General features: G+C 33.4%; 1 protein-coding gene across 2 annotated transcripts in view; it reads right to left on the bottom strand.

Annotated features, from left to right (window-relative positions):
* Positions 1-12,968, bottom strand: part of LOC129810017 (coatomer subunit gamma) — a 50,114-nt gene that overhangs the window by 18,765 nt on the left and 18,381 nt on the right. The window contains exons 5-6 of one of the 2 annotated variants that reach the window (XM_055860244.1): positions 5,444-5,804; positions 1,658-1,810 (exon numbers count right to left, since the gene is read on the bottom strand). In XM_055860244.1, the coding sequence (XP_055716219.1) occupies positions 1,658-1,810; positions 5,444-5,804 (514 nt within the window). Of the gene's footprint in view, positions 1-52; positions 1,811-5,443; positions 5,805-12,968 lie in introns of those variants that run through there. The other variant, XM_055860243.1, reaches the window with a different exon arrangement.

Below are 12,968 nucleotides of genomic sequence, written 5' to 3' on the forward strand. Positions count from 1 at the left end.
TTCTTTTCCAAAGTCATGATTTTGTGGGATACTTCGACAACGCGTAGTACGATTTTTTTCTTTTTTTTTGTATGTTTTAGATATTACTAGGCGAATATTTCCTCCACATACGAAAATACCATTGAATTATTCATAAAAGCGGATTTTTAAGATCAAAGATTAAAAACGGTCTAGAAAGCGCATTTATAAAGCGAATGGGATCATGTTTGGGATCGTTGGAAAGGTCTTGGAATTTCCGAGAAAACTGAACCGGTTCCAATCAGTTCTGAACCGGTAATGAATCGGTTCATAACCAGTATCTATTTTTTATCCGAAAATCAATTTTCTTACTCATAAGGCGTATTTTGGGTGATATTTTAAGCGATTTACGGATCGGTTCAAATCGATCGTGAATCGGTAATGAACCAGTTATGAACGAATAAATAATTTTTGTCCGAAAATCAATTTTATTACTCTTTAAAACTATTTTGTGGGATCTTTTGACTGACTCATAAATCGGTTCAAATCAGTTAAGAAACACTAAACGATAAATGATGCGAAAGTACATTTAAAGTAAAGCATCGAAGTCACACGTTCAATCATTTTGCAAAGCCTGGGACGCTTTGCCACATCTTTTTTTTTTTGAAAAATTTAGAATTTTAAAATTTTACTTTTAATACATTTTTCTCCAGGTCAACTAATATTTTATGAAATGAAGAACATACTAAACTGCCCCATTTTTAATTCACTTTGCTGTGAAGTGTCCTGAGATAAAACATGCAACTTATTCTTTTCCTTTTCTGTCCCAAAAATTTGCAAAGACAATCTCCTTAATCTTTATAAACTTCGTCAAAGATGGATATTATAAATTTGTAGCACAAAAATCAAGCGAAATTCTTGTGACGACAAATAAAAAAAAGACAAATTATATTTAAGATTACTTAAACACTTGCGAGAAAAAGCCATTAAACACTAATTACAAAAACCACCCAAAAGCCAATTAAGACTTAAATAGAAGTCACATACATTCCCAAAAAAATCAGATTAGAATCAATTTTGTTCCAATCGTAAGCCTGAAAAAAAGTTCTTTATTTTGCTTTTCACCATTTAAAATTCCTCTTCATTTAAGATAAATCTCAGAATGTATCACCAAGTCCAGCTTTAATCTTCCCATCGCCACTCGAAACATTACAAAAAAAAAGACGTTCGTAAAACGTGCGAAAGTATTGAACAGTTTTGAATTTGCATAAAAATTGATCATACTGTATAAATTCTCTCTAATTTCCAATACACTCAATTCACGATAAATAACTTCGACGTTATCATAATGACAATATTCACTTAAGCAAAAAAAAATGACCGGTGTATTTTGGAATAACTTGCGAAATCCGCTTTGAGGTATTTCAAAATTTCTTATCGGCACATTTCTCTCTCTCTCCCTCGCCCCTTTTTTTACATAGATTCAAAAAATTTACATAATAACTCCATGGGTTAACGTTTGTGTGTTTTTTTGTTGTCTTTTCTTCTTCAGTGGTCAATAACAACACAAATGAACAACGTACATGAGCCAATATACGCAAATAATGCGCAACGTAGAGGCGAATTAAAGAATATATTGGTGATAAATGGCGATAATTATTGAAAGACAGTATATTGAATAAGAGAAATGGAATGTTACCTGAACAGAGTAAGGTGTGAGTATGCGTTCCTTCGGCCACCTTCTCCGACATACTGGCTGCACTCAATCCCAGGAATTTCAAAATTGTATTGACGGCCTCCTGTAGTGTATTAACCGCTGAGAGTGCATAAGTATCTTCAGCTTCTACCCAATCTGTAGACGCGCAAATTATCATTGTTAGTAATCAAAAGTACGGAAAAGGGAGAAAGAGATAGGGATAGAGAATTAAAGGAGTTAAAATTTACTTATAGGCGTATTTTAGCTTATGGAAGCTGTGATTCTTTCATTGCATATTCATTAATTGAATTGTCCTAAAGGAAATAGCAGTTATTTTTGATTGTTTGATAATTATTTTCCGATTTCCCATTTGAGGATTTTTAAATCGTTAGAGAGCACGCCAAATTCATTTGCTCATGACGCTCATGACAACTTCGTATCTGAAGTTTCATTCCTCCAAATTATATTCTCTAACAAAAGATTAGTCAGTTTTTTTTGCAAAAAAATGTTAAAAGAAGATCTTGGACAAAATCCCAAAAGCAAAATTCTGAAATCCAAAATCCTGAAAAACCAAAATCCTGAAACTAAAAATAACGAACGCTACAATCACGAAAAGTCGAAATGTCGAAAAGCCCAAATTCCGAAAACAAAATCGAGAAGTCCGAATCCCATAACAAAAAAGCCCTAAAGCAAAAATTCCGAAAACCAAAATCCCTAAAAAGACAAAATCCTTAAAGACAAAATTGTGAAGAACCAAAATCCGGAAAGTCAAAATCCCGAATGCCAAAATCCCGAAATCCCGAAAACTACAATCCCAAAAAGTCGAAATCCCAAAAACCAAAATTTCTAAGAGCAAGATGTTGAAAGCCAAAATCCTGAAAAGACTAAATCCCGAACGCTACAATCTCGAGAAGTCGAAATCTCGAAACCTAAAGCCCTAAAGCCAAAATTCCGAAAAACAAAATCCCCAAGTCAAAATCCCCAAAAGTCAAAATCCTAAAAAGCCAGAATCCCGAAAATAAAAATCCCGAACGCCAAAATCCAGAAAAATCGAAATCCCAAAAGCCAAAACCACGAAGGTAAAATCCCGAAAGCCACAATCCCAAAAGACAAAATTCCTAAGGCAAGATTTCAAAAGTCAAAATCCCGAAAAGAAAAATCTTGAAAGCTAAAATCCTGAAAAGACTAAATCCCGAACGCTACAATCTCGAGAAGTCGAAATCTCGAAACCTAAAGCCCTAAAGCCAAAATTCCGAAAAACAAAATCCCCAAGTCAAAATCCCCAAAAGTCAAAATCCTAAAAAGCCAGAATCCCGAAAATAAAAATCCCGAACGCCAAAATCCAGAAAAATCGAAATCCCAAAAGCCAAAACCACGAAGGTAAAATCCCGAAAGCCACAATCCCAAAAGACAAAATTCCTAAGGCAAGATTTCAAAAGTCAAAATCCCGAAAAGAAAAATCTTGAAAGCTAAAATCCTGAAAAGACTAAATCCCGAACGCTACAATCTCGAGAAGTCGAAATCCCAAAACCTAAAGCACTAAAGCCAAAATTACGAAAACCAAAAGCCCCGAAAGCCAAAGTCCTGAAAGACAAAATCCTGAGAAGCTAAAATCTCGAAAGCCAAAATCCCGAAGGCAAAATCCCGAAAGCCACAGTCCAAAAAAGTCGAAATCCCAAAAGCTAAAATCCCTAAGACCAATATCTCGAAAGCCAAAATGCCGAAAAGAAACCGATTAAACTCCTGAAAGCAAAAATCCCGAAAAGTCGAAAGCCTGAAAGCCAAAATCCCGAAAGTCAAAATACCGGAAAGCAAAAATCCCGAAAAGCCAAAGCTTCGAAACAAAAAATCCGAATCGAAAAAAAGACAGTTGCTTCCAGGATTACGCTCGCGCTTATTGGAAGCAAAAGAAAATTTCCTATTGACATTTTCATTATCCTATTTTCATTATCCTCCGTACAATTTCGTCTCTTTCATGATTTTGAGCATTCGGGATTTTGGCTTTTCGGGCTTTTGGCCTTTCGGGATTTTGGCTTTTCGGGATTTTGGTTTTCACAATTTAGGCTTCATAATTAATGTGTGCTGTGTGAATAATCCAGACATCCTGAGTCCCCTCTAGATAACGCCGGTTCGTATAGATAACGTATCGCTTTGTAGTCATTTGCAACAAATGCAAATACAAAGGAAATGAAGATAGCATATTTACTTAATCAAACGACGATTTCCAAACAAATATTCTTCACTTGAAAAACCTTAAAATTGTAGACAACCTTAGAGTAACTAAAGATCGTCTATTTACGTTTTTTCAAAAGGTTTTAAAAAAGAAATATTAAAATAAGTATATCTAGAAATCTCTCTTACGATCTGCAACTGTAACATCGTTTTGGAAATGTTTTAAGTAAGTCTACAATAAAACTCTAATCACTGCAAACTTTTCTTATAAAAATATCAAAAAATCGAAAAATCGTTTTTAAACATATTTTAAAAAAAACGACATTTATACTAAATTGCGTACAAGACGGTTCATAAAACAAAAAAAAAACATTGTTGAAGAAAAATTCTTTCCAAATAGCAATTGTAACATGGCCCGACTTTCTGACCTGACGCTTTTCCAAATGAAAAATTAAAAGCGTAAATGAACATTTATTTTTAGCACACTATTGTTCTCAAGTGTTTCTGCTTTATTGATTGTCTTTATGTTGGTTCCTGTCTTGACTATTTTCCCCAGTCTTCGCCGTATTGTGAAACCACTAAATAGTCGTCAAAGAAACCAAGAAAAAAGAAAAATCGATAATACAGAAGCATTTGGGAACACTAAGATCTTAAAAATGTTTAAGTTTTCATTGAAATTGGTGCTAATCCAAAGAAGAATGAAGAGGGAAAATCTTTCTCATGAACATTTATTTTTAGCACTTTACTGTTCTCAAGTGTTTCTGTTTTATCGATTTTCTTTGTGTTGGTTCCTGTCTCGACTACTTTCCACAAAAGAAGCACTTGGAAACAGTAAATTGAAAAAAAAAACGTATCTGGGGGAAAGATTTCCCCTTTTTTAATTGGAATAGCACCATAAAACGGTTTTATGAGCCAACCGGGCCATGCTACAATTTGTATCCGGAGAGTTTTTTCAAACTGGTTTTTGTTGAATCGATCAGCTAAAATATGCTAACCGGTCAGCAATTCTTGAAGAAAAAGTATTAACCAAATATGTGCAGATGCCACTGTCTCACGAGTGTCTGCCACTGTCTCGCTGGGTGGTTAATATTTATTTTATCCAGCAATTTTCTAGTTATAACTTGAAATTTAATTTAGAACAATATCAATTATCTCCTACAACATACCATTTCCTTTTTATCCGTGACACTTTCTCTCACTTTTCGAGACAACAACCAACCAAAATTTTGTTGCATTATGCTCCTAAACTGTCTAATGGTTATTTATCAAGAATTTTAATTTCTCAAATTTCCTATCAGTCAAGATTTTTTGGAAAATTTTAGCTTAAGATTGGATTATTAAGGGCAAATAATGTATTAGATTCTGAAGAACCACCTTTAAGAACTTTGGAAACTGGGCTAAACCTTTAGACCGGAATGTAGCGGTTCCCGCAAGGAATCGCCCCGCTGTAATCTAATCCAATCCTCACGAATATTACCCCGAGGATATTCAAAACACTTATTCCGTGAATATTAGCCCGATCGGAAATATTTGACAAAATCGCAGCATCACAATATGTGTGACTATGAAAGAATCACAGCTGAAAAAAAGATCATTTTCCAATCGTTCCAATCTCACCTTCAGTGTCAGCTGCATCCCATGCTGCGCCAAAATTGCTCTTCTTCGCCTTCTGCACCTGATCAGCCAGCGTGATCTCCAGATCCTCCAGAATATATTCATCATCGTAGCCTTCATGTGAATCTGGCTGACCAGTGGCCGGATCACAGTCCTTCACAATAAATTTCAGTGTTGCACAGAGTGTTGCCACAGAACTCGGTACATCGTTGGGAAACTCCACAATAACATAAGTTGAGCCAACTTCGCTATATGGCAATTTTGTGCACGGTATCACGGCACGAGCAATGAATCCTTCCGGAAGCACAAGGTCCACTCGAACATTTTCCAACAATTGATCAGATAGTGTATTTACACAATCGAACTTCAGAGCAAAACCCAAAAAAAGAGACACAATAAACCAATACAATTTAAATTAGATGCCTCTGTTCAAACTCAAGATTATGTTCGAGGTATACAATAATAAGCTCGTCCATTTTAATTACACAATGCCTCTGCTTTATAAGATTATTGCTTCCTATGGTATTTGACTCTCACTATCGATAAAATGTTGTTTTTGCACAAATATCTTTGCAGATATATTAAAATATTAGATGAGATCACATATTCTGTCAGTAGAAGAGGTAAAAAGTTTGGAGTGGTATATCTCAGCTCCTGATGAACATAATTGGATGAGTGAACTATTGTTGGAAAGCTTGGTTCATTAGCTTTCAGAATCTGGTATATGTAATTGGCTATGGGTAAATCATGGTCATCCAGAACCATTTATGTCGAAGAAAACACTTTTTGCAACGTCTTTTTTGGCCATCTACTTTTGGGACCAGGAGTGACCCACTTTTCTCGCACTTGGACTGTTCGTTAGAGGAACTCAAAGGGTATAATTTGTAGAAGAAACTTTTTTTTGGACATCTTACTTTTTTTTATTCATCGACTTTTGCAAGAATTTTAACATTTTACACGCAAGGAAAAAATAACAAAAATCCTAAAAGAGTGGTTTCTGGAGGGGAAGGATAGACGTGGGGATGAAATTGATATGATATTTGGATTCCTTGGATCAACTTATGGGGGAGTACTTAGAACATTCCAAGTCGATATCTTCATTAGTTTGTCCAGAAAATGAGATAAAAGGATTTCTGTCATTTTTTTCTATGCGTATAAAATGTTAAAATTCTTGCAAAAGTCGATGAATAAAAAAAAGTAAGACGTCCAAAAAAAAGTTTCTTCCACAAATTATACCCTTTGAGTTACTCTAACGAACAGTCCAAGTGCGAGAAAAGTGGGTCACTCCAGGTCCCAGCAGTAGATGGTCAAAAATGACGCTGCAAAAAGTGTCTTCTTCGACATAAATGGTTCTGGATGACCATGATTTACCCATAGCCAATTACATATACCAGATTCTGAAAGCTAATGAACCAAGCTTTCCAACAATAGTTCACTCATCCAATTATGTTCATCAGGAGCTGAGATATACCACTCCAAACTTTTTACCTCTTCTACTGACAGAATATATGATCTCATCTAATATTTTATGACACTGACCACTTGCAACTCGTTTAATTGGGAATTGCATAGTTTGCATATTTAAATTCATACCGTTAGGACTTTCCAGAGTGAGAAACAGAGACAAAGAGTACTTTCCCAACTATTACTTCCACCATATTCAGTAGCAACTTTCAAGGCAATTATAACACCAAATAACTTTTCAACCCAGCTGTTAGTTAGGGGTTAAAGCTCACTAATTAAAAATATAAACTTTGGCCAAGTTATTGCGGTTATCATTCCCCATAGAGTTACTAATTGAATTAACGAATAAAGGAGAGGATTCAGGGAGTAATTGAACTGGACAGGACACCTTATTTTACAAATTAAATATTTGTATAACACATATGTAAAATCCTCCAAGTTTTCTGAATAAATTCTGCTAAATAATAATATTAAATTTCTTGAAGCATTAATTCCTAACGAAGCTCCTTTAACCCATTCCTTACCATTGTATTATACATCATACGCAAATTGAGTGATTTTTGATGATTTATTTCTGGGCAATTTTTATCCGAATTGCTGTCGGGAATGGATTTTTAGTAACGTTAGTTATTCAATCACTTGAGAAAAATAGTCCGACAGAGATGAAAATACATTTTGTTATTATTTTCTTGCTTCGAGGAAGGTCATGCAAAATTTTTGCTCAAAATGACGGACGGAAAATACGACATCTCCTCGAATTTGTTAAAATTGGCCTCTTTCTTCTTTCCTGATTTGAATTCTAGTTGCCAATTTGTTTTCTTTATTAGTTACTCTATATAAAGCAATAGAGTTTGTAATGAACTAATGCACAGAATTTAAATACAGTGACCGTTAAGACGTGTGTTTGACAGAGACTCCCCGCGCCCCCATATGAGATAATTTTTTTTTTTTTTCAAAAAATGCATCTACTAATCTGTATGAAACTAATCCCAAAATATAAACATTCTATCTCAAGTATTTCTGGTACATTGACTGAATGGGTTAAAGCTGTCTACACACTAGGCAAATTATTGCAATAATAACATTTCAAAGTGACATTGAAAAAAACTTCAATATTGAAGAAAATATTGAAACCAATATTTCAATATTCGCCAACTAAACAAATTGACTTCAATATTACAACTTACTAAAATATCATTCTAGTCAGAGATTCAGTTCCTCTCAAACATCGAAAAACTCTTGTAGAGTAAATGTCCTAATTCAAAACCATTTCCAGACGCTTTAACTTTGACAGAAGATTCAACACATTAAGTTTATATTTTTCTGAAGAGAATTACATAAATTTGCTCCTTATCTTTTCTAGAATGTTACTGTTTAGTGAAAATTCTTTAGATAGAATTTGAAAACTTCTTAAATACAAGAAAAATACACGAGTGTAAAATACTTCAATTGGAAACAAATAAATCCAAATGGAGACAAGGGAAAGTTTCTAATTGGAGACAAATCTCCTTTCCTTTTGGAGTAGCGAAAAATTTCCATTTGGAGCAGGTTTTGAATTAGATGAATTAACCGTAATTAGCATACGTATGAACAGAAAGACACCTCAGAATATCATCGTAGACAGGACCAGAGATTCTGCTGTATATCCTGCTCAAAGAAACCCATCTTTGTAAGGACTTTTCCCCTACTTCCTCCAGAAAATCTCAGATCTTCTGGGATTTTGTTGTATCTTTTGTCAAGTACGCCTGGAATACTTATGTTGGTCAAAAGATATCTCCTCATATGTCCTGGTTCCTCCAGGAAATCACTGATATTTTGGGATCTACAGAACCAAGAGAAATCCTCTGACCAACTTGAGTATTCTGGACGTAATTGACAAAAGATATACGAAAATCCCAGAAGATCTGTGATTTCCTGGAGGAACCAGGAGAAATCTTCTGACTAACTTGTGTATTTTGGGTGTTCTTGACAAAATACAAAACAAAATCCCAGAAGATCAATGATTTTCTCGAGGAATCAACAAAAGCCTTCTGACCAACTTGAGTATTTTGGGTGTGTTCGACCAAGTGCACAATAAAATTTCAGAGGAACTGTGATTTCATGGAGGAAGCAGGTGAGAAGTGCTAATCAAGCTGGGTTCTTGGGCAGATTTGTCAAAATGTACAGCGAAATTCCAAGAATCTGGGATTTTCTGGAGGAAGTAGGAAGAGATGTGTCGTGACTTGGATTTTGATCTTGGATATGTTTTCATTCATGAACAAGGAAATCCCAGCAGTTCCGTGATGTTCTGAACGAAGAAGATTCCTGACCATTAAAAAATATTGAAGGCAATATCAAATCAATTTGATATTTAGAATTTCTTTGAAATTTGATTTCAATGCGACTTTGAAAATTTTTATTGATATTATTTGGCCTTGAAATAAAATATTGAAAAAATGCTCAATATTAAAACAAGTATTGCAATAATTGCCTCCACACTGGACAATTTTCTTCAATATTGAAACTTTTATGTCAATAAATCTTTTCAATGTAGAGGTAATCCTTGTCAATATTCAATATTGAAAAGAAATATTGCAATAAATTTTGTCTAGTGTATAGCCAGCTTAAGGGTGTTTGAACCCTTAAATTTTATTTTAAGACGATTATATAACTGGTCTCTCTTTGAGTTCGAGCAGTAAAATATTAAAATCTGAAAAATTTGAAACACAACAGCGAAACAAAACAAAGAGCGCACTAGATAGATTCCAGTTAACCAACATAAAGAAAGGTCGATAACGTAGAAGCACTTGTGAACGTTGTGAACAGTATAATAAATACTTTACTGTTCTTAAATGCTTCTGCATTATCGACTTTCCTTTGTGTTGGTTTCTGTTTCGACTATTTTTACCATAGTTCTCGCCGTGTTCTAGAATCACCAAACAGTCGAGACAGGAACCAACACAAAGAAATGTCGATAATGCAGAAGCATTTGAGAACAGTAGAGCATAAAAAACGAATATTAATTTTTCATTGAAATTGCACCATTAAAGTTGTCTCATAATTTCTGGAACGTGGAAGACGGGAATTATACGAGGCAAAGATAACATCATGATCAGAGATCTGGATGAGGGTACGGTTTTTGTCTGTAACGCAGCCATCGATCAACTGTTTCCTTTGGGAGAATTACAAGGTCCAATTATATAGTAAGGAGAATTACAAGGACAGGATCTTGTGGATTTGAGTGGCAGGTTGGATAGCGAGCGAGACTCCACCAGGGCATTTATCAGCCTCTTGCTTAGAGAGTTGTTTCGCGCCATATTGATATTGAAATACCCCATGGCATGATAATAAAATCATAATGATAATGAAATCATTATTGCAGTTAGATAAAAAGATTATTATTTTTACTAATTTTAGCAAATAATTCTGAAAAATAATAGAATAGTAAAAAAAGAAAAGGAGATAGATTTTACTAAATTGAAAAAAATATAAAAATTAGAAAAAAACTGTTAAGACTTTTAAGCAAACTTTAATAAAAATAGTTATAAAATAACTATTATTATTAGTAATTGTAAAATTATAATAAAATTGAAATTATAAAAAATGAAATTTGATCAATATGGAAATAAAATAAAAAATCAAGGAACTTGGGAAAGTTGTTTATCAATTTGGCATTTTCGGTTTAACTTAAGAGGATTCATGATAATTTTTTTTTAGTTTTTTGCTAACCAATTTGCTAATTTATTTACCAAAAATATTTTTCCGATGGATAATCTAAAAGCAATTTTCATTTAATCTTTTATCTTTTTCAACACAAACTCATTTTAGCCTCATTATCTAAATAAAATTAATAAAACAACCAGATGGTGGCATTAAACAAATTCAGGTGTAATTAAAATGGAAAGAGGGTGGGAGTTAACGGAGCAAACCAATCAGCTTAAGAGATTCTCAAGAAAATTAATTACCGCAGGAAATTGGTTAATTACCAAATGAACTCTGACACCTCTTAAAAGACAATGAAGAGTGAACTCACCTGAAAGACCATGTGGTGAGCGAAGCAATGCTTTATGCAGGAAACCGTATACTCCGTCTCGCTTTCCGTGAGCTGAACGGGAAATGAGGACTTGTGAAGGGGACCCAGGCGCTGAATCCCCGGAATCTGCGACAATTTTTCGGCATTGGCTTCCTCTCGGGTGATTTTGGGAGCCTTAGGGACACCTGAAATAAAACCGAAGTAATAATTTTTAACTAAAACTGCCAACACTTTTTTCCATTATTTTCCAGAGAATGCCCTTCTGAGACAGATTTGCCAAAAATATTTTAGCACTTAATTCAGTATTCAAGGGGCGGTGCAATGGCAGCTCCAGACCACAAAGGGACTTCGACTATGAAAGAATAGGCCACACCCATCGTTAGGCTTTTAAATAAAATAAGACAGGTTGATTTATGTTTGGTTTATGTTTTGTAAAATTTCAAATTGTCTAGAATATTCAACTATTTTTTTCTGGATGACAGATACAATGATGAAAATGTAGCAAATAAATGTTGACGTGGCATCACCAAATTTCCTTTTCATCGAATAGGTACCTCTAAAGACTCCATAATGCCTTTGCAAATAAAATTATTTCCTAAATAACAGTGATTTTTTTTAAATTTCGTTTTTATGTTTTAAAACAAAAAGAGGCGTAGCCTATTTTTTTTATAATTTCGTCTGAAGTCCTTTCAATATTGAAATGATAAGACATTTTAGTATTTCCCTGATAAACATTGAAAAGTGCAACAAATTAACTTCAAAATGACATATTTCTTAGAACTTTTCAAATAGTGAATAAGCCGAAAAGATCAGCCTACAAATAAACCATACCCCGCAACAAAAACATTCACTACAATTTGCAATTTTTCAATGAATTTGTATACAATTGTATTGGAAGTGCTGTGTTAAATTTAAAAAAAAGATATATATAGTTGCTCCAAAAAAGCAAATTTTCCACTTGGGATTTTCAAAAATAATTTTAAAAAAAGTAAATGTAATATTTTTGAAAATTAGACTTTGCAAAGTACTTGAAACCACATTCTGCGCTTTTTTCATATATTTTATTTATTTATTTATTCATACACTCAGAAAAATAAACGAGTAAAATTTATTCGAATTGATGTTGACTTAACACTTTTTCGTTGTGATTTTCGATTAACTATATTTTAGAGTTAATTTTACTTCTACTTAGGTGTAATATTCAGAAGAGTTGTATCAACTTTTTTGTTATAAAATTTACATAATAAAAGAGTGTAAATAACTCTTTTTAAGAGTGAAAATAACTCGTCTTAAGAGTTAAAATAAATCGTATTAAGAGTTAAATAATTCTTTTATAGAATAAAAATAACTCTTTTTCAAATCTGAAAATGGATAGATTTTGCAATTTTATATTTTCTTTTATGTTATTATTTCCTATCATCCAGACTGGAGAAAGAAGCTAGTTTATGCAGTTACCTTCCCAATATAAAATATATCTCATAAAGAGAGTAATATAAATCGAAATTTCGGCTTTTGTTTTTAAATGGGGCGTGGCCTAAAAATTATTTTCAGACAAATTTTACACGGAAGGTTCAATATTATTTCTCCAAGATTTTTGGAAATACAGTAGACCCTCTCAAATTCGGGCATTTGGGACCGAAATGTCACCCGAATTTGAGAGAAATTCGGGCGATAAATTTTTTGAAATGCAACGAAGAATTGTAAACAAACTTTTTTCAAATTTAACTGCTGCCCGAATTAAAAAGTAGCCCAATCTTAAAAGAGCCGAATTAGCGAGAGTCTACTGTAAAACAAAACAATAAAAAAAATGTAATTTCAATCACACAATAATTTCCAATAATCGGATTATATTAAATTGGTCACTTTTTATTAAAATAAAACAACAGGAGCGTGGTCTATTTTTCATAAAATGAAAATTAAATGCTATACATACCATAACATTTCCTTTCAAAAAGCTAATCTAGGTATCTAAGCCAGCCTCTTACAGAAACATTGAAAATATTGTAAGTCAGTCATAATTTTTAAAAGGGGCGTGGCCTAAAATTATTTTCG

Source organism: Phlebotomus papatasi, chromosome 1 (assembly GCF_024763615.1).
Source record: "Phlebotomus papatasi isolate M1 chromosome 1, Ppap_2.1, whole genome shotgun sequence".
NCBI lineage: Eukaryota > Metazoa > Arthropoda > Insecta > Diptera > Psychodidae > Phlebotomus > Phlebotomus papatasi.